Here is a 25,221-nt window from a genome sequence, read left to right as displayed (position 1 = left end):
AAAGCCAACACAGTTCTGGGCTGCATAAACAGAGGGATAGAATCAAGATCACGTGAAGTGTTAGTACCACTTTATAATGCCTTGGTAAGGCCACACTTGGAATACTGCATCCAGTTTTGGTCGCCACGATGTAAAAAAGATGTTGAGACTCTAGAAAGAGTGCAGAAAAGAGCAACAAAGATGATTAGGGGACTGGAGGCTAAAACATATGAAGAACGGTTGCAGGAACTGGATATGTCCAGTTTAATGAAAAGAAGGACTAGGGGAGACATGATAGCTGTGTTCCAATATCTCAGGGGTTGCCACAAAGAAGAGGGAGTCGGGCTGTTCTCCAAAGCACCTGAGGGCAGGACAAGAAGCAATGGGTGGAAACTGATCAAAGAAAGAAGCAATTTAGAACTAAGGAGAAATTTCCTGACAGAACAATTAATAAGTGGAACGACTTGCCTTCAGAAGTTGTGAATGCTCCAACACTGGAAATTTTTAAGAAAATGCTGGATAACCATCTGACTGAGATGGTGTAGGGTTTCCTGCCTGGGCAGGGGGTTGGACTAGAAGGCCTCCAAGGTCCCTTCCAACTCTGATGTTATGTTATGTTATGTTTTTATTTACCGTATGTATGTACAGGTAGCCCACGACTTACAACAGATACAATACAACAGATTCAGAGTTGGAAGGGACCAACCCACCCACCCCGCCCAAGCAGGAGACCCTGCACCATTTCTGACAGAGGGCAGACCAGTCTCTTCTTGGAAGCCTCCAGTGATGAAGCTCCCCCGACTTCTGAAGGCAAGCAAACAGTTCATTTAGTGCCAGCTCGAAGTTAACAACGGCAGCACTAAAGTGACGTATGACCATTTTTCTCACGCACTGCAGCAAACCCCAAAGTCAGGGGATCAAAACTCAAGACGCTTGGCCACTGACTCACATTTGTGACGGTGGCAGTGTCCCCGGGGTCATGTGATTCCCCCCCCCGCATTCGCTTAACAACCAACGTTACAAACTGAAAAACTGCAATGATTCACTGCACAGTGGCAAGAAAGATCGAGAAATGGGACAAAGTGGAGTTAACGAAAGCCTCACGTAGCCACGTAAATGTGGGGTTCGGTTGTGGTCGTAAGTTGAGGACTATATCAGAGGTCTTCAAACTTGGCAGCTTTAAGACTTGTGGACTTCAGCTCCCAGAATTCTCCAGCCAGCATAGCTATGCTGGCTGGAGAATTCTGGGAATTGAAGTCCACAAGTCTTAAAGCTGCCAAGTTTGAAGACTTCTGATCTAAATGGGTAGAAACTTGAGAGCTGGAAGGCAAGTAGTTTTAGGTTCCACCCAAAACCGGGAAATTTAGCATTTTTCTGATGTTTTGTTTAGTTACGCAAGACCAAGAGAAGTTGTGCAATCCTGCTCAACTCACGCGGACCCGAGCATTCTCCTTGGCGCTGAATCTGGCAAGCCGGAGCCTCCAAGTGGAGATCGGTTTGTCTTTGTTTGAAGGACAAAAAGTACAGCCAACTAAGCTACGAGGCCTTGGAGCGTAAAAAAAGAAAACATTACAGCTTGAAAGCGGCGAGAGAGGAAAGGTTTATGGGGACGGCAGGAAGCAAAAGGCCACCTGAGGAAGGAAATCACAGGTAGGGCTGGTCTTGTTTCCAGATTGCTCTTAACCATAAGGATTGAGAAGGCAGGGTTTGTTTTAAGGTGAGCTTCCCTGGGAATCCATTTCTCAATCAGAGATTCTAATTTTGTGGACCAGAGATAGAATCATAGGTCTCGAAGGCACCTTGGGGGCTTTTAACAGATTTAAAGAGTTGGAAGGGACCTTGGAGGTCATCTAGTCCAACCCCCGCCCAAGCAGGAGACCCTACACCATTTCTGACAGATGGCAGTCCAGTCTCTTCTTGAAAGCCTCCAGTGATGAAGTTCCCACAACGTCTGAAGGCAACTTCTGTTCCATGGCTTGACTGTTCTCCCTGTCAGGAAATTCCTCATTTCCAGGTTGAATCTCTCCTTGGTCAGTTTCCATCCGTTATTCCTTGTCTGGCCTTCGGGTGCTTTGGAAAACAGTTTGACCCCCTTCCTCCTCTCTGGGGCAGCCCCTCAAGTATTGGAACGCTGTTATCATGTCTCCCCTGGTCCTTTTCTTCACTAGACTAGCCATGCCCAGTTCCTGCAACCATTCATCGTATGTTTTAGTCTCCAGACCTTTGATCATCTTAGATAGATTCAGATTAACAGAGTTGGAAGGGACCTTATAGGTCAACTAGTCCAACCCCCTCACCCCGGCCCAAGCAGGAGACCCTATACCATTTTTAACAGATAGCAGCGCAGTCTCTTCTTGAAACCTTCCAGTGATGAAGCTTCCACAACTTCTGAAGACTATGCCCTGAATGGGGTGTATTTGTCAACGGTGACTCCATCTGGTGGTGGTGCTGTCTATATCACATTCTTCTATCTTACCAAGAAGTAGGCTGCGGTCTACTTTGTCAAATGCCTTACTGAAGTCCAAGTATATTGTATCGATAGCGAACTCTAAGAGGAACCAAAGTTTTGGGCTAAGTGTGTATCCAGGTTTACCCCAACCAACTGAAATCCATATTTTACAAGGTAGGCCATTGGGGGGGTGGGAAGGACTGCAAAACTCTAGATGACCCCAAAGATTTTTAAAAGACAGAAAACCACTAACACCGTGCAACGACCTAGATCAGATTTTCTAGATTTTCAAACTTGGCGACGTTAAAATGTGTGAACTTCAATTTCCACAATTTCCCAGCCAGCTTGTGAGTGCAGAATTCTGGCAGTTGAAGTCCTCACATCTCAATGTTGCCAAATTTGAAAAACACTGACCTGGGTCTAGCCGGAGCCTTAAAGTCTTGATACAGCGATCCTTCCCGAGGTTCCCCTGACTCATTAAACCCAAAGCTAACTGGCATCCGTATTTTATTTATTACGTCTTTATATTTATTTATTAAATTTATATGCTGCCCATGTCACTGATAAAGCAACTCTAGGCGATTTGCAAAGATAAAATATAAAAACACATCGCAAGTTATGGTTTGCAAACTACCAATCTGGGCTAACACAATATCATCTCCTTTTAACGACCCCATAATCCCTTGCGGGGTGGAGTCGGGGCAACTGAATGGAGTTAGCAGCGTTTACTGGCCAGATGCCCTTCCTCTCGCCAATGCGGCGTTATATTCAGCACATATATTCTCACTGTGCCCACAGAGAAATATCTGCCTCTACCTAGGATCGAACTCACAGCGTCCTGATGGAGGCGAGAGCTCCACCTCTGGGCCACCGCACCACTCACTAACACAATACGCTCAGCCAAATATGCAACGGTTTAGCCCGAGACGCAAACCCAACCTATATCTGCTTGTTTAGATTTGCCTTGCATCATTGGCCTTTCAGTAAGAGAATAACAGAGATCGGAAGGTACTTGAGCTTTGTGATAATATTTCTTATCTTTTTCAGGTGACAACAACTTCCTCAAGCAAATGTCTTTTCCGCTGAAGGGTTCATTTGCATTGCTGAGTCTTGGCATCGGAATGTGAAATACCAGCAGGCAGCAGACATTGTGAATGCGGAACATAAGTTTCCTATAGAAGGATCCCTTCCTCGCTAGAAAGGAGACAGGTAGGGGGGAGATCGAACTGTCAGCAAGCTCAGGTATGTAGGATTGAGAATTGCAGAGTTTACATCTACTGCAGCCGTATACCGGTCGTTTCTCAGCTCAAGAGAAGGTTCAGAAATGGCCAGAGTTTGCCTCCTGCTTCTATGTCTCAAGTTGTCAGAAATTTATACACAAGAAGGACGCTGGGAGACCAACTGGAAAAGGAACGACTCCCATGTCATAAACGACCTGCTGGACCAGTGGAAAAGGAACGACTCCGACCCCCTGGATGACGATTGGAAGCAGCGGCTACCCAAAGGCATCATTATTGGCGTGAGGAAAGGGGGCACGCGGGCTTTGCTGGAGATGCTGAATCTGCACCCCCAGGTGGTAGCGGCTCACTCCGAGATCCATTTCTTCAACGTGGAAGAGAATTATCGAAAAGGATTGGATTGGTACAGCCAACAGATGCCCAATTCTCACAGCACTCAAATCACGGTGGAAAAAACGCCAGGCTATTTTGCTTCCCTAGAGGCCCCGGAACGGATTTATACCATGGACAGATCCGTGAAGCTCCTTTTGATTGTGCGGGATCCTGTGGAGAGGTTGGTGTCCGATTACACCCAGATCCTCTACAATCGCAAAGCGCGGCAGAAACCGTACCAGTCCTTGGAGGAAATCCTGAAAAGGGGCCAAGAGCTGAACACCAACTACAAGGCCATGCAACGCAGCCTCTACGCGCTACACTTGGCTCGGTGGCTGGAGTTCTTCCCCACAACACAGATCCATGTGGTAGACGGAGGCGGCCTAATACGGCAGCCACTCTCGGAGATGCGTCACGTGGAACAGTTTTTGGGGCTGGAGCCTTACCTAGGCCCGGACAACTTTTATTTCAATGAAACCAAAGGCTTCTTTTGCCTCCAGGCCGAAGGTGAACGGCACTGCCTTGACCCATCGAAAGGCCGGCCTCACCCCACCGTGGATGAGTTCCTGCTGGAGAGACTCTGCACCTATTTCAGTCAGCACAATGAGGACTTTTTTGCCATGGTGGGACGGACTTTCAACTGGTGCTGAGCCTTGTGTCGAGGCCAAGTTGGGCCTTCCGTGAATATTCCACCAAAAATCTTTCCCATTTTTCTTTCGAAATGGAAATTCAACTCTAGTGCTATATGGTAAATTGGTTTATAGTGAAACAGCCAAGCCTGACGTTGGAGGCTAGAAAAGTTAAAACATTTTTATCAAAAAAATGCTTTTGCCTCAAGTATGGTTCCCCAAGGATCTTACTTGGGGAACCATACTTGAGGCAAAAGCATTTTTTTGATAAAAATGTTTTAACTTTTCTAGCAATCCAAGCAGGTGAAGCTATGCTCTTTATGGTTATGCCCCATCCTGTCCCCCGCAAAAAAAAAAAACACCCTTTAGTTTAAGCTCTAGGATGTAGATCCACTGTTCTTCCTGAAAATCTTGTATTTAATGAGCCATGAGAAAGCTCTGTTGTTGACCTATGCCCCCATATTCCCACAAGCAGCTTGCAAGAATTGGATTCAGCGTCTCTTTTCTAGCCAACACTGGATTGACTCAGCACTGTAAACCAAGCTATTTGCATGCCTACTTAGCTTATAAAGTTCTTATTGGCAGGGACCCCAGCGTGCCAGGTGAGACTTTTGCCATGAGAAATCATTTAATTGGAGTTTAAAATCAGGGCTTTCTTCTCAGTGGCCTTTCTGTCCAAGAGACACACTGGCACTTTGATTGTGGGCCTTCAGTATTTCTTTCAATCAACACCTAAAAAATAATGAGTAAATTAAATTAATCCTAGGACCTACAGGTATTCCATTACACTCACACCCATTTCAGCTATCTGCCTAAAACGTGGCCAAGTAACAATAACATTTGGATCTTAGCAACAAGTGTATTAATTTTCTGCACTGTGATTAATGCGTTAAACAGCAGTCTGGAAATTAGTTGTTTTCAACTCCTGACAAAAATAACCTTTCACTCCAATCAATCCTTTCTCTTTTATTTATCTGTTAGAAAACAGCCTCTTTCATTAGCAAAGCATTGTTGACATTGTTAATCCACCATCAAAAATAAAAAGTTGCAGCATCTTCAGTATGGAAGTTCCAACTCCTGGAAGACTGAGCCTTTAGTAACCGAAGCCTTGTCTGTTCTATAGCTGTCAATCCAGGTTATCAATTACATAAGAGGGATATTGATTAATGTTCCTAAGAAAACAAACACCCTATTCCTACTATAGCAGTACTAATCTGCTACAACACTGTTACTGAAGGGACATCTGGGGGGAAAAAAACTATGCCAAATTCAAAGATCTGCTTTGTTATATAAATATCACCTGTTAGGACAGTATTTTGTTATATTACCAGTTACCATGGAATCGACAAACGTAACGCAAAGTCCCTTCCGTATCCAAATTGGCCATTGCATCTATCTTCCCTAAATAATTTCACCTCACTCACTTTTACCATATGTAGCATTTTTGAAAGCTATTTTAATAAGGACAATTTTAAAATTACTTACAATGCACAGGAATATAGTGAATAGTATAGTACTTAAAAATACAAATAGCCATCCACACAGATAGGAATGGAAAAACCACCGAAACCCTATTTGACCTCCTTCAATCCAAAATTCTTAACAATAATCTCCTCTAAAGACTGCAACTCCTTATAGTTTTAGATAACTAATCTAAAATTACTAATTACTAATCAGAGTAATCCTGGAATTATAACTGAGATAAAATTTTATACAAATTAATTTGAGAACACTATAGGTAAGCCAAGAATTTGGAGATTTGAGACCATTCTGCCATGATGTTTAAATCAGCAGCATGCGTATAATTCTATCGCGTAAAGCAGTTCTGAAACTTAGTAGTGGAAAGATACACTGGCTCTTGTTTAGAGGGGTACCAAAGTGGTAACCTTTCCAGTTGTAATCAAGGCAGCATTGCTTGTTTAGCATTTTGTTACAGATGAAGTGTTTGTCAGAACAAAACAAAGTAATACTGAAACAAAAGCAACTCTGCTGGTTCAATAATACACAGCACTATTCACTACAAAGCCACCCCCTTCAGTGAGATTATCAGCTGCGAGCAGCAAAATTCAGGATGGGCATCTTTGCTAATATGACACTGCGACACTTTCCATGTTTGTGCAGCATGGGAATTTAGAGAAAAGGTTTTAGGCAAAAAGAATTTTAAAAAAAGTATTGTTAAAATTCATAGAAGTTATTTTAAGTGACATTAAAATCTGGACTTTGATTTCTATGTTAATAAGCAAGAGTAAACAAAGTTAACCATGATTGTGGCTATATCCAAGTTTAGAATGTGTGACTGTTCACACATTTCAATTTAATTTTACTGGATTTATCCCTTGTATACCAGAATGACACACAAGAATAGATTTTGTAAAAAATGGTTTTATCAGTTCCATTTTTGTATAAAACACATGGGAGAAACCTAGCCAATCAACACACAAATTGCTGCCACATAACAGGGTATTTCTTTTTCTTTTTTTTGTCAAACTTTAAATCTAGAACATACAAATGTTTTAAGTCTACAGTCAATTGTCTATGCTCTTCCATTTAACTATTCTTTTAAAAAAATTCCACATATCCCCATATTTCTTCTGTCCCAATTACAGTACAATGACAGGGAGGAAGCGGGCTGCCGAAAGCGCCTCTTTACGCAGTCTTCTGCTGTCCCTTCTTTCCAATCAAAGACTTGTGGATGTGAGGAATTACGCCTGCAGAGAGAGAGCAATGGATGAGGAGACATAGCCACAATCATATCAAGATTTAAGATACTGATCAATACTTATATAAAACCCGTCAACATCTCTTCTTCCCTCTCCCATTCCAACTTCACATTTTCAAGCAACTACTATTCTTTTAATCGCACATGTCAACCAATATTTTGAGTGAAAAGGGTTTTCATGGAAGAGGAAGATGTCCTTATGCTACTTGGAAAACCCTGAACAGATTGAGAGTCTGAGTGCCTAAACGTGAAACCAATGTGCTCAAGTGGCGGCTCTTTGCGGATAACAACACACTGTGTGAATGCGGAAAGACACAGAGCCCGGCCCATCTGCTGGTATGTCAGTTACTACCAGAAATATGTACCGATAATGACTTATTTTTGGCCAATGACAAAGTCAAGAAGGTGGTTTCGTTCTGGCAGTTTAAAGTTTGATCTAGACACAGAAAATGAATAGAAGATGGGAGTGTTCTTCAGGAAAGACTATCCAATGTTTGCGCTTCAATTAAAATTAACCCTGGGAATATAGCGCTGCTAAATAATTGTCTTAATTTAATTAAAGACAAAAGTACAGAACTGATGTATATATAAAGTAATACCCTGTCCAAAGGTATGAGCTGGAATATTTTGTAATAATATTTTTCACTTCAGGAATGTTGGGCAACTTCCAACTTGTACCGTGTTTATCAACTGTCCTGAAACATTGAAAGTTCCATAAGTTTCACTGCTGCCAAACGTTGCTTCCAACATTCAAATATTTCTCTCCATATATAATAGGCTGGTTTTCATTTTTTTACACATCAAAGAATGTAGTCCAAAAACCTGTACAGGTAGTTTTTGAGTTACAACCACAATTGAGACAAAATTTATGTTGCTGAGTGAGAGATCTGTTAAGTGAGTTTTGCCCCATTTTATGACCTTTCTTGCCACATCTGTTAAGTGAATCATTGCAGTTATTAAGTAACACGGTTAAGTGAATCTGGCTTCCTTGATGACTTTGCCAGAAGGTCGCAAAGGGGATTTACATGACACTGCGACCGTCATAAAATAGGGACCAGTTGTCCAGCATCCGAATGTAAATCACATGACCGTGGGGAACGCCGCAACGGTCGAATGAAAAATGGTCATCAATCACCTATTTCAGTGCCATTGTAACTTTGGTCACTAAATGAAGTTGAGGGCTACCTGTGCACTGAAATGGGAACCTCTGACACAGGCATTACTGAATTGCCTTGGATAAATAGTAAAAATCCAGAAGCCATGACGCCACGTACCTCCACCAGCAATGGTCGCTTTAATGAGGGAGTCCAACTCCTCATCGCCACGAATGGCCAGCTGCAAGTGACGTGGAGTGATACGTTTTACTTTAAGATCCTTCGAAGCGTTGCCTGCCAACTCTAACACCTGTGGGAATAAACACAAGCGGCCTCTATTAGTTCTCTAGGCTTTGTTAAAACTAGTTTAACTTACCTGCTTTAATTTTTGCAAATAGCGGTAAACATTTCATAGTTCTGTAGGAGGAGGAGTGGCAGAGTCTAAAGAGGAATCAGCCTAGAATCCCCATGTAGCCTTGAATTCAGTTGGCCCTTATTTTAGCAGGTGCTGCCCGTGAGTTGAGAAGAGTTGTGTGCCTAGACTTTCAGCCATCAATCAGTTTAATGGCACTTTCTCATGTGGAGCTGGCCTTTCGTGCCCAACATGTTCAGAGTAATGATACAAAAGATTAGTATTTCTTACAGGAACATCAATTTGTGTTACATATATGATTGTTGCAAACTTGATAAACCCTTTCTTATGATAACTCTGATCTAAAATGTTGATAATATGAACAGCACAATTATACTTATCCACAATAGTACTAAGGTGTTGCACAAAATTGGCACACAGAACACACTCCGGATTTAAAGGGGGAAAGCTAAGTGTTTTGATAAGAGAGTGTTTTTCTAAAGTTTGCCATGTAACAAAAAAGAATAAAGGCTACAAGTGAATTAAACTGGAGATTAAAACTGTGTTGGTAGCTTTTTAGGGAATTTGAAAGCAAATACATACTTGGATATAAGTATGTAATTGATACTTTTGGAATAATTCTAGCAAAAATGAATGCATTTATAGCAGTATAAAGTCTAACTATATCTATCTGGCTCACCCTTTTTTAGCTAGGAAAAATATTTTCTTCTGAAGTTCAGAAGAATGTATACACTGATGAGCAATACCTTCATTATTAAAGATGTTCTTTTCCTCAAATATTTGTAATGAATTACTATTTTAAATGTTTTAAAAACATAAGGGAGAACTAATGGGAACTTACTCAACCTCTTCTAATTGGAAAGAGTATACAACAGGGTTTGCTATTTCAATATTTTGTGTTCTAAATTTTCTGGTGTGTTTATAATGATGTTTATAAATATAAACAAAAAGGTGTACAATAAAACAGCTTTTGCAAAAAAATTGTTAACCTTGCAAATAACTATTAGAATAGATCAAATGAAATAAATGTTGGGGAAAATGAAGAAATGGTAGGTACAGTATAAAGAACTGAAGCATTCAATATCCAAGATCACATACTCCAGCAACCTACCTCAGCAGTGAGGTATTCAAGAATTGCAGCACTGTATACGGCAGCTGTAGCGCCAACCCTCCCATGGCTTGTGGTGCGAGTCTTCAAGTGTCTGTGGATACGGCCCACTGGGAACTAGAAGCAAAAGGACGGCTTTAGCATACATGCCCTTTCAAGAGGCTTTAACTGACAGTCCTATCTGTGACGTGTTTCCAGAGAGGTAGAAGACACTTGATCCAGGCATACTCTATAGCAGTGGTTCCCAACCTTTTCTTGTTTGAGGCACAACCTTTTCTTGTTTGAGGCACCCTTGGAAAGCCTTTCAAAAGTTCCCGGCACCCTTATAAGGAAATAGATATTTAAAATCTCCGTAGCTCAAAAGTTCCCGGCACCCTCAAAAGATCTCACGGCACCCCTTAGTGCCGCGGCACACTGGTTGGGAACCACTGCTCTATAGGAATGTATAGCCTGGAATTAAGTGGCTGTTTTTTACACCAGACAACCAAATGCCAAAGTACACAAGTACTGGAATTGCAACTAAGAAGAAGACACAACTTATTTGGCAGAGTTCAAGGTGTAAGCATAAAAACCTGGAGTTCTCTGATATAAGATGTATTGATAATGTTGGCAAACTAGCATTGACTTATATAAGGTCAGTCATTTGTTCACAACTTTAAAAATATTAATTTGAGTTCTACAAACCTAAGGCAATGTAGCAGATCTTGCAAAATACACAGGATTAAAATCCCACATCAAAATAATATGAGATATAAACACTACCGTATAATACAACCAGAAAGCTTTTACTATAGGAAAGAATATGATTCGGCAAACAATTTTTTTTACTAACATATTCTAATTTCCAAATTCCCATCAAGAATGAGACGCCAGCCCGAGTCTATGGAAAGAAGAGCTTCCTCCTTAATGCTACTTTGTTATGAGTCAATAAAAGAACAGAAACCTGTACAAAGTTCACAAATTTGGGGCTTTAACTATAAGCAGCAAACAGCTGGTGCAAGAGAAAGGAAACATTCTTTGGGCAGTAGCTCCTGAAATTGGACTAAAATATGGAATTAAGGAGCTTCCTCCTAGAAACTAAGGTAACATTTTGGATAGGTAAACTTTAAATTTAGGAACCCAGAGCTCCGGAATGAGGACAAGAGTAAGGAGATGTCTTTTCTCTTTCTTAAAAGATGGAAGCCAATGAAACAGGTACATTTTAGATGGGACCAAAACAGCCTCCTGAACTTCAAAGATCTACAGAAGGAAGGCCAAGGAATCAGCAAGGATGAGAAGCTTCTTCTTACACATGGCTGCAACTGCCAGAGAACAAATATCTTCCTGAGAAATTCTTCTAAATACCCAGTTCAGTGAAGCATATTTCTCCCTCAGGCGCTGTTAGGCAGTACAAAGTACAGCCCTGCCTGCTTTTAAGGAGCCTATTCTTGTTGCAAGCATTCTGATCTGGGCTTCCTTCTCTGCCATCTGATCTGGAGTGTCTGCTAGCGCAGGGGTCTCCAACCTTGACAACTTGAAACCTGGAAGACTTCAACTCTCAGAATTCTGGGAATTGAACTCTGCCAGGCTTAAAGTTGCCAAGGTTGGAGACCCCTGCGCTAGAGGAGACTTAGGAGATAGGGTATTTTTCATTCTCCTGGGTCACTAGTGCATAAAGGAATGTGGAATCCAGTCTCTAAAGAAAACCACTTGCCTTGGATGACTTTGGGGCTGTTTTAGGGCAAGCGTTCTGATATATAAAACGGTTAAGCCTTAAGTTCATTTGATGGAAAGGAAAAGCACTGCTCACTTCAATCAGCATCTCCTAGTGTCTCAAGGCAGATCATCTTTACACAGCTGAAAATCAGACCGAGCCTTTGAATGGCACGAGGAAGAATCCAGTCAGGCATGCATTTCACTTCTGTTGCATTAAAAATTATAATCCGTTCTTGGGGGGCGGGGGAGGGGGAAAAGAGGATTGCATTTAAAGCTTCCACGGGTCAGATCTAAATCCCGTGGCCTGAAGTTGTCCACCACCACCAACAGAAGTATGGAAATTCCCTCTAATTAACCACGAAGTGAAAAGCCCCACAAAGACTAGTTTTAGGCTCTCAAAATTCTGGGCAACCACCAGATGCTGCCATCTAGTGCCATTTGAATTTCTGCAGCCCAGATTTGATAGCTTTAAAAAAAGGCAACTTTCTGTTGAGAGAATACAGCCAGATAGCATAAGGAAAGCTGATTAAAAAGAAAGGGCAAGAACTGGTTAAAAAGAAAGCCAACCCATACTCCAATCACCTAGAAAAAATATCCACTAAGACTTGGTTTACTACAGACATAAAACCAAGCAGAATGTTTTTTAAATATAAATATATATATATATATATATATATATATATATATATATATATATATATATATATATATATATATATATATATATATATATATATATATATATATATATATAAGTGGCTAGGACAATATAAGCCAAACCACAATGGGGCTTAATTTTATGTCGGTCAACCTCGGAAAAGAGAAGGAGAAGGAGCTCCTCCTAAAGCAGTTCCAGACTTCTTTTATCTTTCTTTTAAACAGACTTTTAGAGATGCTTAGAATTCTGTCTGACTGAAAAAGCAGTTAAAACAATCTATTACAAAATTAAATAAATTAAATCAGCATGGCTGGCTGAGGAATTCTGGGAGCTGAAGTTCACAGGTCTTGAAGTCGCCATGGTCGGACACCCCTGAATTAAATAAGGAATGCTTCTATGCCCCAAACAGAGAATGCCGTACTTCCCAAATTTAATTAGGAGGGTGAGAAAATACAAATAAACGTGTCTGTGAAAGGCTGCCTGAAAACTTACCTGAAGCCCAGCTCTTTGCGAGCGAGATACTGCCTTTGCCTTGGCCTTTCCACTGTCTTTGCCAGCCTTGCCTCCAGCCTACAAAAAGCATAACAGGAGATCAATCAATCCTAACATATCTTCCGTAATGCCCATTGTGTTACTACTTTTGAAATGAATTTCACATGTTCAGATTTAGTAATGACCTTTCTCCTGCTACCAACTCATATTTACAATCTTGATGGAATTTTTCAAAAGGAAGTACATTCTTCAGACTTTTCCTGTCACAATGCAAACATGCAGACAAAAGTATTTTGAAAAAAACACAAGATCAAATATTGGCCACAAGTAAATCTAGGCATGTATCTAGATTAATACTGTAAACATACGTAAGGGTGTATATTTTGGGACCATTAATTCAAGAAAAGAGTTTTAGGACAGCAACATTAGCTTACGTTTACACCTACAGACAATGGCTGATTGGTTTGGTTTTGTCCAAGACCAAGTCACAGAATTTGAAAATATAGCACATCATTTTTACATACATAACTAGCCATATATTCATATACTGTATACATAACTTACATGTAAAAAAAGAAACTCTATAAAGTTAGTTCTGGTTTCTCTTCAAATCACATAAATCACAACCTGACACAATTATCATTGTGAAGTAAAAATGGGAAGAAGGAGCACTGCATATATGGACCAGCTCTTTCAAAATTCAAAACCATTTTGTTGTTATATCATTCTGGGTGGGGAGGGTTTTCCATCCTGGTCTAACCTACAGGCCAGGAATTTCCTAATAATCTAAACATTAACCAGGTTTGATTTCATATAACTTTCTGAGATGCGTCAAAACCTCAGGAAGTTGCTAAGTTGCAGGACATAACCAGCTATTTTTAAATAAAATCTTATAGATGTCAAAATATATCTATCCAAGCCCTAAAACTATGTTTTAGTTTTATTATTTTTACCCCCCCCCACAAAAAATTAATGTAAGCGGATTCTTTTACTAAACTTTTGCTCAATTTTTTTTCTAAATGTATGGCTGTTATGAAACACATGTAGGAAAAGACTTAAAGCCAATACTCAATGAACCTTTTTTTCCCCATTTTCATCCTTTGTGCCCCAAAGAAGATACTATGAGTTTCTCGAAAGTTGTTGGTTACTTAGTGTGAGCATACAAGCATAGATACAACTTATAGCTGTTCTCAGTAGCTGTTGGCTGTACAAAGAGATAAATTTATGGGAACATATTAACCTATTTATTCACATATATGTGAAATGGTCCATATTGACTTTTTATTTACATGTCTAGTACTGCATTATTTATTTACTTGATTTCTGTAGCCACTCAATTAAACAAGTGACTCTTACGACCCCAAATCCTCCTATTATTGCATCACAATGTTCCAACCAAGCACAGAACATTTAATAGTCTCTTTGCCTTGGATCTGGGGAAATTTAAAACATAGTTACCCATCCCAGTTAGGTTCTTTTTTTCATCACTCTCACATATACTTTCCCCAAAACTTTCTCCCCAGATCAGCTAAGCAAACATCTCCTATTACAATTATTTAATGAAAAGCTTATTATTTCATTGCTAAAAAAATAAAGAAGAAAGCCTCCACTTTTAGCTTATATAAAGCTGACTGCTTTTTCTATACTGCTATTTATCCTTCCAAATTCAAACTAAATATAGGTAGTTCTCCACTTACGTCATTTAACAGCATTCAGAGTTTTTTTAAATATTATATAGACAATTAAAATTGTGCAAACTCCTATTTTTAATGACCAAATTTCCATTTGTCTCACAACAACACTCCTGTTGCAACACTGGGTATTATTCATAAATGTCTGCCATGAAATGCATTTTAAGAATGTTCAGATCACAAAACTTTTAAGTGTCCATGGTACAATAGTAGGGACTCTGATATCCATCCATAATTTCTTTGATACTAGGAATTGTTCCTCAATGGCCTTAATGCAAAAGAAATGTGATTGAAACTATAGTTCGGTAGATGAAGATACTATTTGGACATTTAAAAAGAGTCAATATCCTAGAATCTAATACTAAAAAAGGTCATTCAAAAACAACTAAGATAGTCACACACTTGCTTCCAACTCTCAGATATAGATTGTTGTAGCACACACACACTCCAGAGATAAGGTCTTATCTCATTTTGACATTTGAGCTTTCCTAAATTAAGTTTGCCTTTTTTTAACAGATAATATTAGCCTGCAAAAGTCCACATTTCTCTTATGTGGAAACAGCTCTCTAAACTAAATTAGAGAGCTGTTCAGCCTGAATACTCTCCTACATATAATCAACAATTTATGTTATAGAGACTAATTTATAATAATGCTGCCCACTTAAGAACTTTTAAGGATATTCTTCCCTTTGGTCAGCTTAGGCAGGTGGTGATTGCAAAAAGGGAATTTGAACTGTGACTACTTTCCAAAGAGTTCTTTCACCCTGGAGATTTGTTTAGAACCAAGTACATCAGAATTTAGTTTAGGGGATTTTGCTTTTTTTAATTGCAATGTCTACCTGGCTGATTCTAACCCTATCAACCTTTTCCAGAAGTCTAGCAATGCAGAAGCTTATCAGTTAACAGCTGCTATGTCTAAAAGGAGGCCCTATATCAGACATCAACTTTTCCCAGGCTACTAGAATCGCCTGAAGAGCACTCAGCATCAGAGGCTTCAGCAACATTGTCACAATGACAAATTCATGCATAAATTCCACTCTTTTTATTCATGCAATACCAAAATGCACATACAAAAGTGGGGGAGCTCATTTCCTACTTTGTACACTTGGAACTGCAACCTTGTATGACTTTTTCTATTCTTGCATCAGCTAACTTTTTCATATCTTGCCCCTTTACACTTCCCACAGTTGTTACATGCACAAATATTACTCACTTTTGCAAAATGTTACAAGAAACCCTTTTTCTGGTTATGCAATTTTTTCATCATATGGGGAAAAAAGAGTTTATTATAAATACAAGTGCCAGTGAAATATCAAAACATAGTTCTTTAAGGCCCAGACTAGATTCTTCTTTACATCAAATAAGGACATGTATGTCAAAACTCCTGTTCAAAACTAAAGCAGGTGGTCAACTTCAGTTTTCCCTAATCAGCTTCCCTCCATCCATTCTTCAAGATAAGCTTTAATGGTAAAAGATATTTAATTCATGTGCAGATAAAAATGTGTCCCAAGTTAGATTTTGGGCTACAATATCCTTATAGCAATTTTTATAATTAGTTTATTAATCTGCAATAGTGCTCTAACACTGAAATTGTGAAATTGATTGTTGCTGCATTCTAGCCTCTAAAATACAATCCTAGACCAGACTCCCTAAATACACTCCTAAACCTAATTTACTCTAATATGCAATGCTAATTCTAAATATAAACAGCCAAATTGCCAAATTGTTTATTTTTGTAACACTATTATTGAACCTACTCTAATTTTAGTAATTTTAAGCATAGATACAAGACAGATGACAAGGCATAGACTGACTTGTAAAACAAGATTTAAATATATTTATTTTAAAACAATACTGTATATATAGGGGGCTGTATAAAAGGTCCCATTTCAGTACTATCTCACAGTGATAGTTATGATTGAAAGTTTGTTGTAAAAATACAATGAAAACAGCTTTCTAATGAGCATTCTACTATTAGGTACATTCTAGTCTAAAATTATTGGATAAACTAGCTACAACCTAGCGCAGTGGGATGCAGGCAACAGTATATTGTTTTTTCAAGATAGGCTCTAGATTCAAGGTCCTAGCTTCCAAAAATAATATTCTTGGCATAAAACAGGAATTTATTTCATGCATCATACTGGCTAAAATACCCAACAAGTCAATAGTACTATCCTTATCATTAACAGAGAATGCTCCATGCAGTGCAGATATAACTTAGGTGGGTAACTTAGTCGAATTCTTTAAATTCCTAAAACTATAAAGTAAAAATCTTGATAAACACCAAGTCTCAATTTTTCATATGTTATTGTGGTTACTATATAGGACCATGGATACTAACTTATGGGCCTATATAGTACCTGCATAACAGGGAAAACTGAGACTTGGAAAGCAAATGGACTAAATAATAAACAGCATGAATTAGCAAATGAAAAGAATGACAGCAAAATAGGTATGTTGTGTACTTGTAAAACTAAGAGAAAGGAGAGGGATGTGAATGAGGGTAGTTTAATGTTCTTGAGTGGAATTGATGAATGAAGGCTGGGAAGTAAAAATATAGGTTTTGTTATGAATGAAAGTGGTAAAAATACATCAGTAAGTATAAGTAAGTGGCATCTAAACTGGATGTATATGAAATATTCTTATTGGGGAAAAACACAGTTGCATGCAGCATTCTAATGAAGTGATAATGAAAGAACGAAAGATGAATTTTGGAAAATGCACAACATTCTGAATAAATGCACTCATGGTGGAAAAAAAAACACCATGATTTTGATGACATAAAATGGATAGTTGGGAAAAAGTTCAAGACAGTAGAAATTGGAACTATCTAGAAATCCAAGAATGAATGAAAATAATTACTGTTTTGTTATTTGATTAGAAAAAGATGTTTGTTTTAAATACATGGTTTAAGAACTGTATTCATAAGTACACACAGAAGGAATGAATATAAACCTAGAAGTATTTTTGATTATTCATAATGAAAGACTAAAAATGTAATGAAAGCTACAATGTTGACAAAAACTTCTGAATATGGGATATTGTTGTTAAGAATGGATTTTGAAAAAAATGGATATTAAAGAAAAAGAAGATCTGAAAGAAAGTAGAATGGTTACATGAAAGGAAAGCATGGGTCCTGTATGTAAGAAAACAGATTAATTCCCTAACTGAATGTAAAGAAAGTGAGTTTAAGGAAAGAGGATGTGGAAGCATCTTGTAACAGAGTAGAAATATTATAAATTGCCACATAAACATGTAAAGTTATAGTAATGAGAAATATGAAAAATGCTTGGTGGGATTATGAAGCCTGTGAGGCTACAGGCAAGAAAAAATGCAAAAAAGAGAGTAATTGTTGTGAAAAATGAAGATGAGAGAAAGATATTATGTGATGCATATAATATTAAACAAAACATATTGCTGCAAATAATATAGTTAGAGAAAGGAATTATTTCCAAAATATGCAGTAATAAAAAACTTAAAAGTATATATTTTTAAAGTGGCAATGAGAGAACTGAAAGGAATGGTGTATTTTATGAGAGTGTTATTGTTATGACAAAGTGTGGAGTTGAACCAAAAGCTGTAACTGTTACTGTCAAAGAAAAAAAAATGGTTGAGAAGAAATTCACAAACGCTGTCCGGATGTTGAAAAATGATAAGACTGCAGCTGTTGATGGCATAATTGGGAAAATCTTAAAATGTGGCAGTAGTTTATTTATGGAATGCCCTTGCAACTTTTTTAATATGTGAAGACTATATCTATGCCTGATAACTGGAAAAATGCTGTTAATTTTCTTCTATTATATACAGGAAAAGGTTAAAAACAAAACTATTGGAGATTAGTTGAAGTGATAATGGACAAAACTTGGGAATGTGATGCAGCTTTATGCCAAGCATATATATAGAGTCTTTAGCAGGTTTTCAAGAAATGTATGTGAGAAATAAACTACATTCCATGTTTGTTGGTTTTGAGGGGAAAGTATGATAGCGTGGATAATTTGAATTAAGGAATGTTTTATACGGGTATGGAATTGAAGACTGCTGAATGTGTAATACATTAACAATAATTATACATTACAGAAATCAAGCATGTGTGAAAACAGATGGAATACTTAATGAAAGATTAAATATAAGAAGAAAATGTGATATTTCCATGGTGAACATATTTATACATAAATGTATGATACACTTATGGTACTGGCAGAGATGCTTTAACTGCATACACAAACATGGATGCACTTTTCTTTGGGTGATGGCATGTTATTAGCTGAAAATCAAAATTATTCTTTCCACTGACAGAAAGACTATGTGATTTAACAAGTAATGTTATCTCAAAATTACATATCAAACACAAAATGTAAGCTTGAATGGAGAACGTTTAAGACATGCACATATTTGCAGAAATACAATGAATAGTAATACAAGGCTTGTTGTAATGAATATTTGTCAAAAACCAAAAACAGCTTGTGGTCATATTACTATCTAGAAATGAAAACTGAGCCTGCAGGCAGGTTATAAACTAAAATGAGAAGAGATTAGAAAATGTACTGGTGCTGAATGAATCAGAATGATGAGCTGTCAGTATAAACGTTAAGGTGGCAGGGTCAAAAAGACCAAATGTATGAAGATCAAATCCCAAAGCGTATGTAAAAGTGACTGAATGAATAAAATTGAAAAAGTTGTGGTTGGTTGGATGGGGTTGATGAAACCCACATGAGGAAGATGTGAGACAAGCTAAAGAACAAAGACCATGTATGAAGTGAAGTGGTAGAAGGAAGGATGGTTTAGAAAGTTACGGAGAATGCAGTTCATGGATGGTATAAATTTATTTCGCTGTACCTTTTTTCTTTTCTCACATACTTTGTCAATCATCAAAACAATCTATTTCTCACTCCCCTTCTGCACTTTGCAAGTAACAAAGAAGATCATTATTGTACATATTATCTACACCCGGGCTGTCCCAACTTTGGCCAACTTGCGCCCTTCAACTCCCAGCTGGGGAATTCTGGGAGATGAAGTCCGTGAGTCTTAAAGCAGCCAAAGCCAGACACCCTTGATCCCAGATGTTCCCCCTGCTGCACGTTATTAACTACAAAAAAAAAAAAAGGCCATCTTCTAGCCAAAAGCAACCTCTCCTTAAACAGCAGCCAAAAAAAAAAAAAAAGAGCCCTTTACAGAAATCATATTCAGAAACCTCAAGCTGAAAAAAGTAAAAAGAAAAAAGAAAAAAGAAAACAACTGCAGCTGCGGCTTTTTCTGACCCTGTTGGGAACTTATATTGGGAAGAGAAAGCACGACAACCCCCCCCCACCCCCGGCCATAAAACAAACTTTCCCGGCAACCCCACAACGTCATCTCGGGGGACGGGATGGCTTCGGTCAGCTCCAGCCAAAGCGGACGAATATGAATATGAATTACCCGGGACGATCGGGGAAGAAAACCCGCTGTGTTTCCCGGCGCACGTCCAGTTGAGCAAAAATTAAAAGAAGGGCGAAAAGTAAGGGGGGGGGGGGGAAGAGAGAGAGAGAGAAGGAAGGAACCGCCGCCGCCGCCGCCGCGCCACTTCCCGCAGCGGCAGATAGGGGCTGCAGCGTGCCAGGCTGTCACCGCCGGAGCTGCCGCCTTCGCCAAAGGGCCCGTCACCCGGGCTCAGCCCAGCTCGGGGAAAGCGACACCCGCCCGCCGCTTGGACGTCCCGGCCAGCGCCGCGTTTTGATTGCGGAGGAGGAGGGGGGGGATGGGAAGAGCCGCGCGCGGGAAACCGAGAAGCGCCGGTCAGCGGCGTGGCTCGGACCGTGGGGTGGGGGGGATGGGGGAGAAGGCTCTTTCGGCGGGGCGCTGACTGACACCCCTCGCCTGGGGAAGGCGGAGTTCGGCAGCCTGAGGAGAACCGCCGAGTCTATCTCTCTCTTTATACGTTCTCTACTCCGGGGACCGGCCGGGATGAGGCGCTCCCGGAGCTCAAGGGAAAGGCAGGCAAGAAACCTTTTCCCCGCGCGGCGCGGTACGGTAACCGAGAGGCGGGGCTTCCCGGGCCGCTCGCCAAACGGAAGAGGGAACCGCCAGCGGCGCCTCTTCGCCCTCCGAAGCCCCAGTGAGCGGCGCGCCCGCGAGAAAAGACGGCTTCGGCCCGCTGCTCCCTTACCGGAACGACTCCCACGGAGCGGCGGCGCCGGCGGCGACTAGAAGCCTCTCGCTCCCCCCCTTTCCCCGGGAGCTTTGCCTCACACGACCGGCGTGAGGGAATCCCCTCACGAGCTTCCCGCCGAACGGGAGCGGGGTTTTTTTTTTCCCCCCTCACACGCTTCGCTCCGGCCCGCTCGTCGCGCGGCTTTTTCGGCCCTCCTTACCATGTTTGCGTCGCTCCTGGGCGAAGTCCGGTCCCGATTCCGCGCGAGAGCCGCCTGCGAAAGTCGAGAGACAATAACCCGCCTGGGCGCGAGGAGGGAGCCTGGCCTGCCGCGGCCACCCCGGGCCAATCAGGGCTGCCCGTGCTAGTTTGAACCTCCCGCCTTGACCAATCCAATTAAGGCTTCTTACTTCCTCGCGGAGGCCCCGCCCCGCGGCCCGTTTAACGGCTGTTTTTTTTCCACCAAACACCAACCTCCCCCCCCTTCTTCCTTTGCACACGGCACGTCAGCGAGAGCGAAAGGGAGAGGCGGGACGATAGGTTGTCCCGCCGCCGAAGGAAAAGGGAGGAGTGACAGGCTTGAGCTCCAGTAAGCGTGAAAAGCCGTCGTTTTCCGAGGGCGGCACCGAGTGAAGGGCAGCGCTAAGAACCAATCGGCAGCAAGCCGAGTTTCCCGCCCATATTGTGACTTTTCCTAACTCTTCCCCCCCTGTTTGTTTGCGTGGAGAGGGTTAAAAATGGATCCCGGAGGCTGTTGACAGTTATATTCCTCACACTCGCAGGACGGGCCGTTCCAGCCGGGGGTGCCCCGTAAGCTGATCCCTGAGTGTGGGGACAACAGACCCGTCGCTGACAGGAATCTCTTCGGGAGGCGGAGCTTCCATTTCTTTTTCCCCGCCAAAAACGGGCTCCTCCATCAACCTGAGGCGAAAACATCTGATGCTGGGGGGGGGAGGCTCCGCGGGATCCCTCCCCTCGCCGCCTTTTCGCGGAAGGGAGCCCCATCGAGTCCACCGGGGGAACGAGAAGCGGGTCTTCAGAGGGAGACAAGCCTAAAAATTGAAGGGGGTCGCGGGAGGGTTCCCGGTACCCTCCGGTGGGGGTTGAACTTCAACTCCCATCATCCCCAGCGCCTTCCTGTACCCGATGCCTTGGAAGTGCCTGGGTAGCATATCTTTTTCTGAAGGGCAGAAAGCGGCGAGGCGCGACGTCGGGGGGGTCCCGGGGCCTCGCACGACCGGCAGGGTCGGTGTCCGGAATGGCCTTGGGATCTCTTCTTTGAGGAGGGGGTCGGACTAGAAGACCTTCCAAGGGCCCTTCCAGCCCTGCGATTCTGTGTTCTATGATAGTAAGGGATGGGACGACTCCACCCCCCCATCCAGTTATACAGGTTGTCCTCGACTTACGACCACAGAGGAGCCCAACATTTCTGTTGCTAAGTGAAACGTTTGTTAGGAGAGTTTTGCCCCATGGTTGACATCTTTCTTGCCATAGCTGTTAAGTGAATCGCTGTATGTGTTAATTTAGTAACATGGTTAACTGAATCTGCCTTCCCCATTGACTTTGCTGGTCAGAAGGTTGCAAAAGGGGATCATAAGACCCTGAGATGCTGCAACCGTCATATATATGAGTCGGTTGGCAAGCGTCTGAATTTCGATCACATGACCATGGGGATGGAATAGAATGGAATGGAATAGGAGTAGAGTAGAATTAGAAATAGAATAGAATAGAATAGAATAGAATAGAACAGAATAAAAAAATAGGGAATGGAATAGAATAGAATAGAATAGAATAGAATAGAATAATAAATATGGAATGGAATGGAGTAGAGTAGAGTAGAGTAGAAGAGAATACGAATAGAATAGAACAATGGAATATAGAAAACAATAGAATAATGGAATGAAAAATAGAATAGAATAATAACTTTATTGTCACTTTGTACACTAATTGGCATGTATTAAAATGAAATTTCATTGCATACAGCTCTCAGATGCTGCAATTGTCATGTGAAAAACAATCATAGGTCACTTTTTTCAGTGCCATTATAACTTTGAATGGTCACTAACTGTTATGAATTCCTTGTGTGTCCAATCACACTTGGCCAATAAAATTCTGTTCTATTCTATTCTATGAATCAAGGACTACCTGTATTTGGCCAACTAATCCTATTTTTTCCCCAGGCAATCCTGTGAGGTAGGTTTGGCTGAGCAAGAGGGTTTGGCCCCAAGTCATCTAAAATCACAGCCTCCTTGATTCATGGGGCCGATGGGGAAAAGTTTAAATAGTATATTAGTTTTCTTTCATCAATGAAATGAGAGGTTTCAGTCCGGGAAGAAGTCAGCTTTGAACGACTGGAGTCAAATAGGGCTTTGGATAGAAAAAGTCTTATGCACTGAGCTATAAAGTATGGCAGAGCTACTGATCAAGCACTATCTTAATGCTTGCTCCAAAATATCAAAGATTTGCTGCAGAAAGTGTCAAAATCCCACCTATTTTAGCCTATTTAGGGGAGGAGGAGAAATTTAACAGTCATTGAAAATTTAAAAATCTTAACTTCACATATGCATGCATTTTATTTAATTTGGCATATGGGTTGAATGAAATGTTCTTAAACAATGTACTTAGGTTAGTATGTGATCGGAACCCAGCCATTTTGGTCTTCCTACTTTAAGCATGCAAAGATTTGCATCAGGGTGTGAATCCTGTATGTCTAATTTTATATGCCTACTTTAAAGAAACATCCACATATCTGGAAGTTTCAATGTTATGACTCAAGTACACTAAGCCATTGCTTTGTTAACTATGATTTATTGAATAAACCATAACGTTGGATTCACAATGTTAAGCCACAAGTTCTGGCTTAGTTAATGCAGTATGTTCATCAAAGCCTGGTTTCATTTAACCATAACTTAGTGTGATATGTGAACCTTAAGCAGTCGAGATAAGCCATTTAAAGCCATCAGACTACACACAAATAACCTTGGGGAAGAAAAGTTATTTTGATTGTATAAGAAGTTGTATATATAATCAAACCATATTGAACATTAATTGTAAGGTAAAAAAATGTGTCACTAATGTCTTAAGACCTTTACTGTAGTTTAGTCCTTGTTGCAGTGAAAAATAAAAATTTTGCATCTTGTTAGTACATAAAGTCCTTTTGTATTCTGTTCTTTTGGTGCTGACTTTTTAAACATTTATTCTTTTATCACCAACAATAAAATACAAAACAAAGAAAGAAAATAGACTAAAAACATCCAACACTAACAACAAAGAAAAAAAGTGTACAAAAGAAACACACTAAATATCCCAAATATATGCTAACTTTTAAATTATTTCCAATTTGGTTATATCTACAAGTACAGCACTCCAAAATGGATAGTGCTTCAGTAAAATGATTACTTCTTATGAACCATAGTTCTGGCAATATAGCCGTATCTACATTTTTTGAAACTACCTTACACTGAATTCTTGTGTTCAGCTTGTGGTCATCCACAATTTTGTTGTCTTTTATATCTTTGACAGGCCAAAGAGTCCTTCATCCTAAACAGTCCTTTGTAAGTTCATTCAATGAGTATAAATGTAAAACTTTATATTTTTCTTTGCTGAATTCAGTTTTCATAACGCCATCTAGAGTATTCTGTCATGGTAATTGTGAATTTTATTCCCTGCATCATCTTCAGATTTGTTCTATAATTTCCATCAGATGCAATAAAATTCACTGGCCATGAGAGGGCACACGAGACCACTGCAAAGTGGCTACTATTATTAATATATTAGATACGTTAAACAGGTTTGTAAGCCACTTAGATGTTCATTCAAGCAAAGTGTGTGTGAGTGAATGAATGAATGAAATAGATACCATCTGAAAAGATGTTGCAACGCTTGTAAGTGTGAAAAATCCTAAGTAACATTTTCAGTGCCATTGTAACTTTGGTCACTAAACAAAGTTATAAATTGACTACCTGTATTTTGTGGGCTCTCTGGATATGTATGGACGGGGGACTGGGACATTTGCAATTAAATGTATTTTGGTGTAGCAGTCTATATGAGTACAGCCACTATGACATGTCTAACATGCCATGGTTAAAACATGGTTTACCATTACCAAGTGGGTAATGATTGCACTTTTACTGCCATCTAGTGGTTATCCAAATATTTTATTTATTTTTATTTATTTATTTTGTCACAACAATATATGTAGGTATACAAAAAGATTATATAGGAAGAAGAAAAGAAAAACAATAGGACAGGAACGGTAGGCACGTTTGTGCGCTTATGCACGCCCCTTATGGTCCTCTTAGGAATGGGGTGAGGTCAATAGTAGAAAGTTTTTGGATAAAACTTTTAGGATTATACCTGCAGCCCATACAGGTAATCCAAGCCTCAACTGGTTTATAGCGCAAATGCAAACTGATCTGCCTTGCCTAAGATTAAGATTCCTCTTCCAGGAACCTCATTTGTATAGAATAAAACAAAATATCACCACAGTGCTCCAAAGATCACAATATCATTAGCTGGATTGCAGATATATATATATCAATATATATATTGATTGCCACAGCAGCTCACTTAGACAGGGAATGTGTGGGTTAAGCTG

General features: G+C 40.3%; 3 protein-coding genes across 4 annotated transcripts in view; 2 read left to right on the top strand and 1 right to left on the bottom strand.

Annotated features, from left to right (window-relative positions):
• The window catches only part of POLM (DNA polymerase mu), a 35,217-nt gene extending 34,087 nt beyond the window's left edge, over positions 1-1,130 (top strand). The window contains exon 10 of one of the 2 annotated variants that reach the window (XM_058194522.1): positions 628-1,130. In XM_058194522.1, the coding sequence (XP_058050505.1) occupies positions 628-810 (183 nt within the window). In that variant the 3' untranslated portion in view covers positions 811-1,130. The remainder of the gene's footprint in view (positions 1-627) is intronic. The other variant, XM_058194518.1, reaches the window with a different exon arrangement.
• Positions 1,131-1,373: 243 nt separating this feature from the next.
• On the top strand, positions 1,374-5,959 carry LOC131203849 (heparan sulfate glucosamine 3-O-sulfotransferase 1-like). The gene is made up of 2 exons (XM_058194525.1): positions 1,374-1,629; positions 3,476-5,959. Exon 2 carries the CDS (start codon positions 3,753-3,755, stop codon positions 4,686-4,688), a length of 936 nt encoding a protein of 311 aa, XP_058050508.1. The 5' UTR covers positions 1,374-1,629; positions 3,476-3,752; the 3' UTR covers positions 4,689-5,959.
• A 1,074-nt stretch (positions 5,960-7,033) lies between these two features.
• On the bottom strand, positions 7,034-20,997 carry LOC131203851 (histone H2A.V). Its single transcript, XM_058194527.1, has 5 exons — positions 20,845-20,997; positions 12,807-12,884; positions 9,965-10,078; positions 8,661-8,790; positions 7,034-7,375 (listed from the first exon to the last, which is right to left on the bottom strand). The coding sequence occupies exons 1-5, from the start codon at positions 20,845-20,847 to the stop codon at positions 7,314-7,316; spliced, it is 387 nt and encodes a 128-aa protein (XP_058050510.1). The 5' UTR covers positions 20,848-20,997; the 3' UTR covers positions 7,034-7,313.
• Positions 20,998-25,221: the final 4,224 nt, after the last annotated feature.

This window comes from Ahaetulla prasina, chromosome 9 (genome assembly GCF_028640845.1).
Source record: "Ahaetulla prasina isolate Xishuangbanna chromosome 9, ASM2864084v1, whole genome shotgun sequence".
Lineage (NCBI taxonomy): Eukaryota > Metazoa > Chordata > Lepidosauria > Squamata > Colubridae > Ahaetulla > Ahaetulla prasina.
This window is presented reverse-complemented; position numbering and strand designations above follow the sequence as displayed.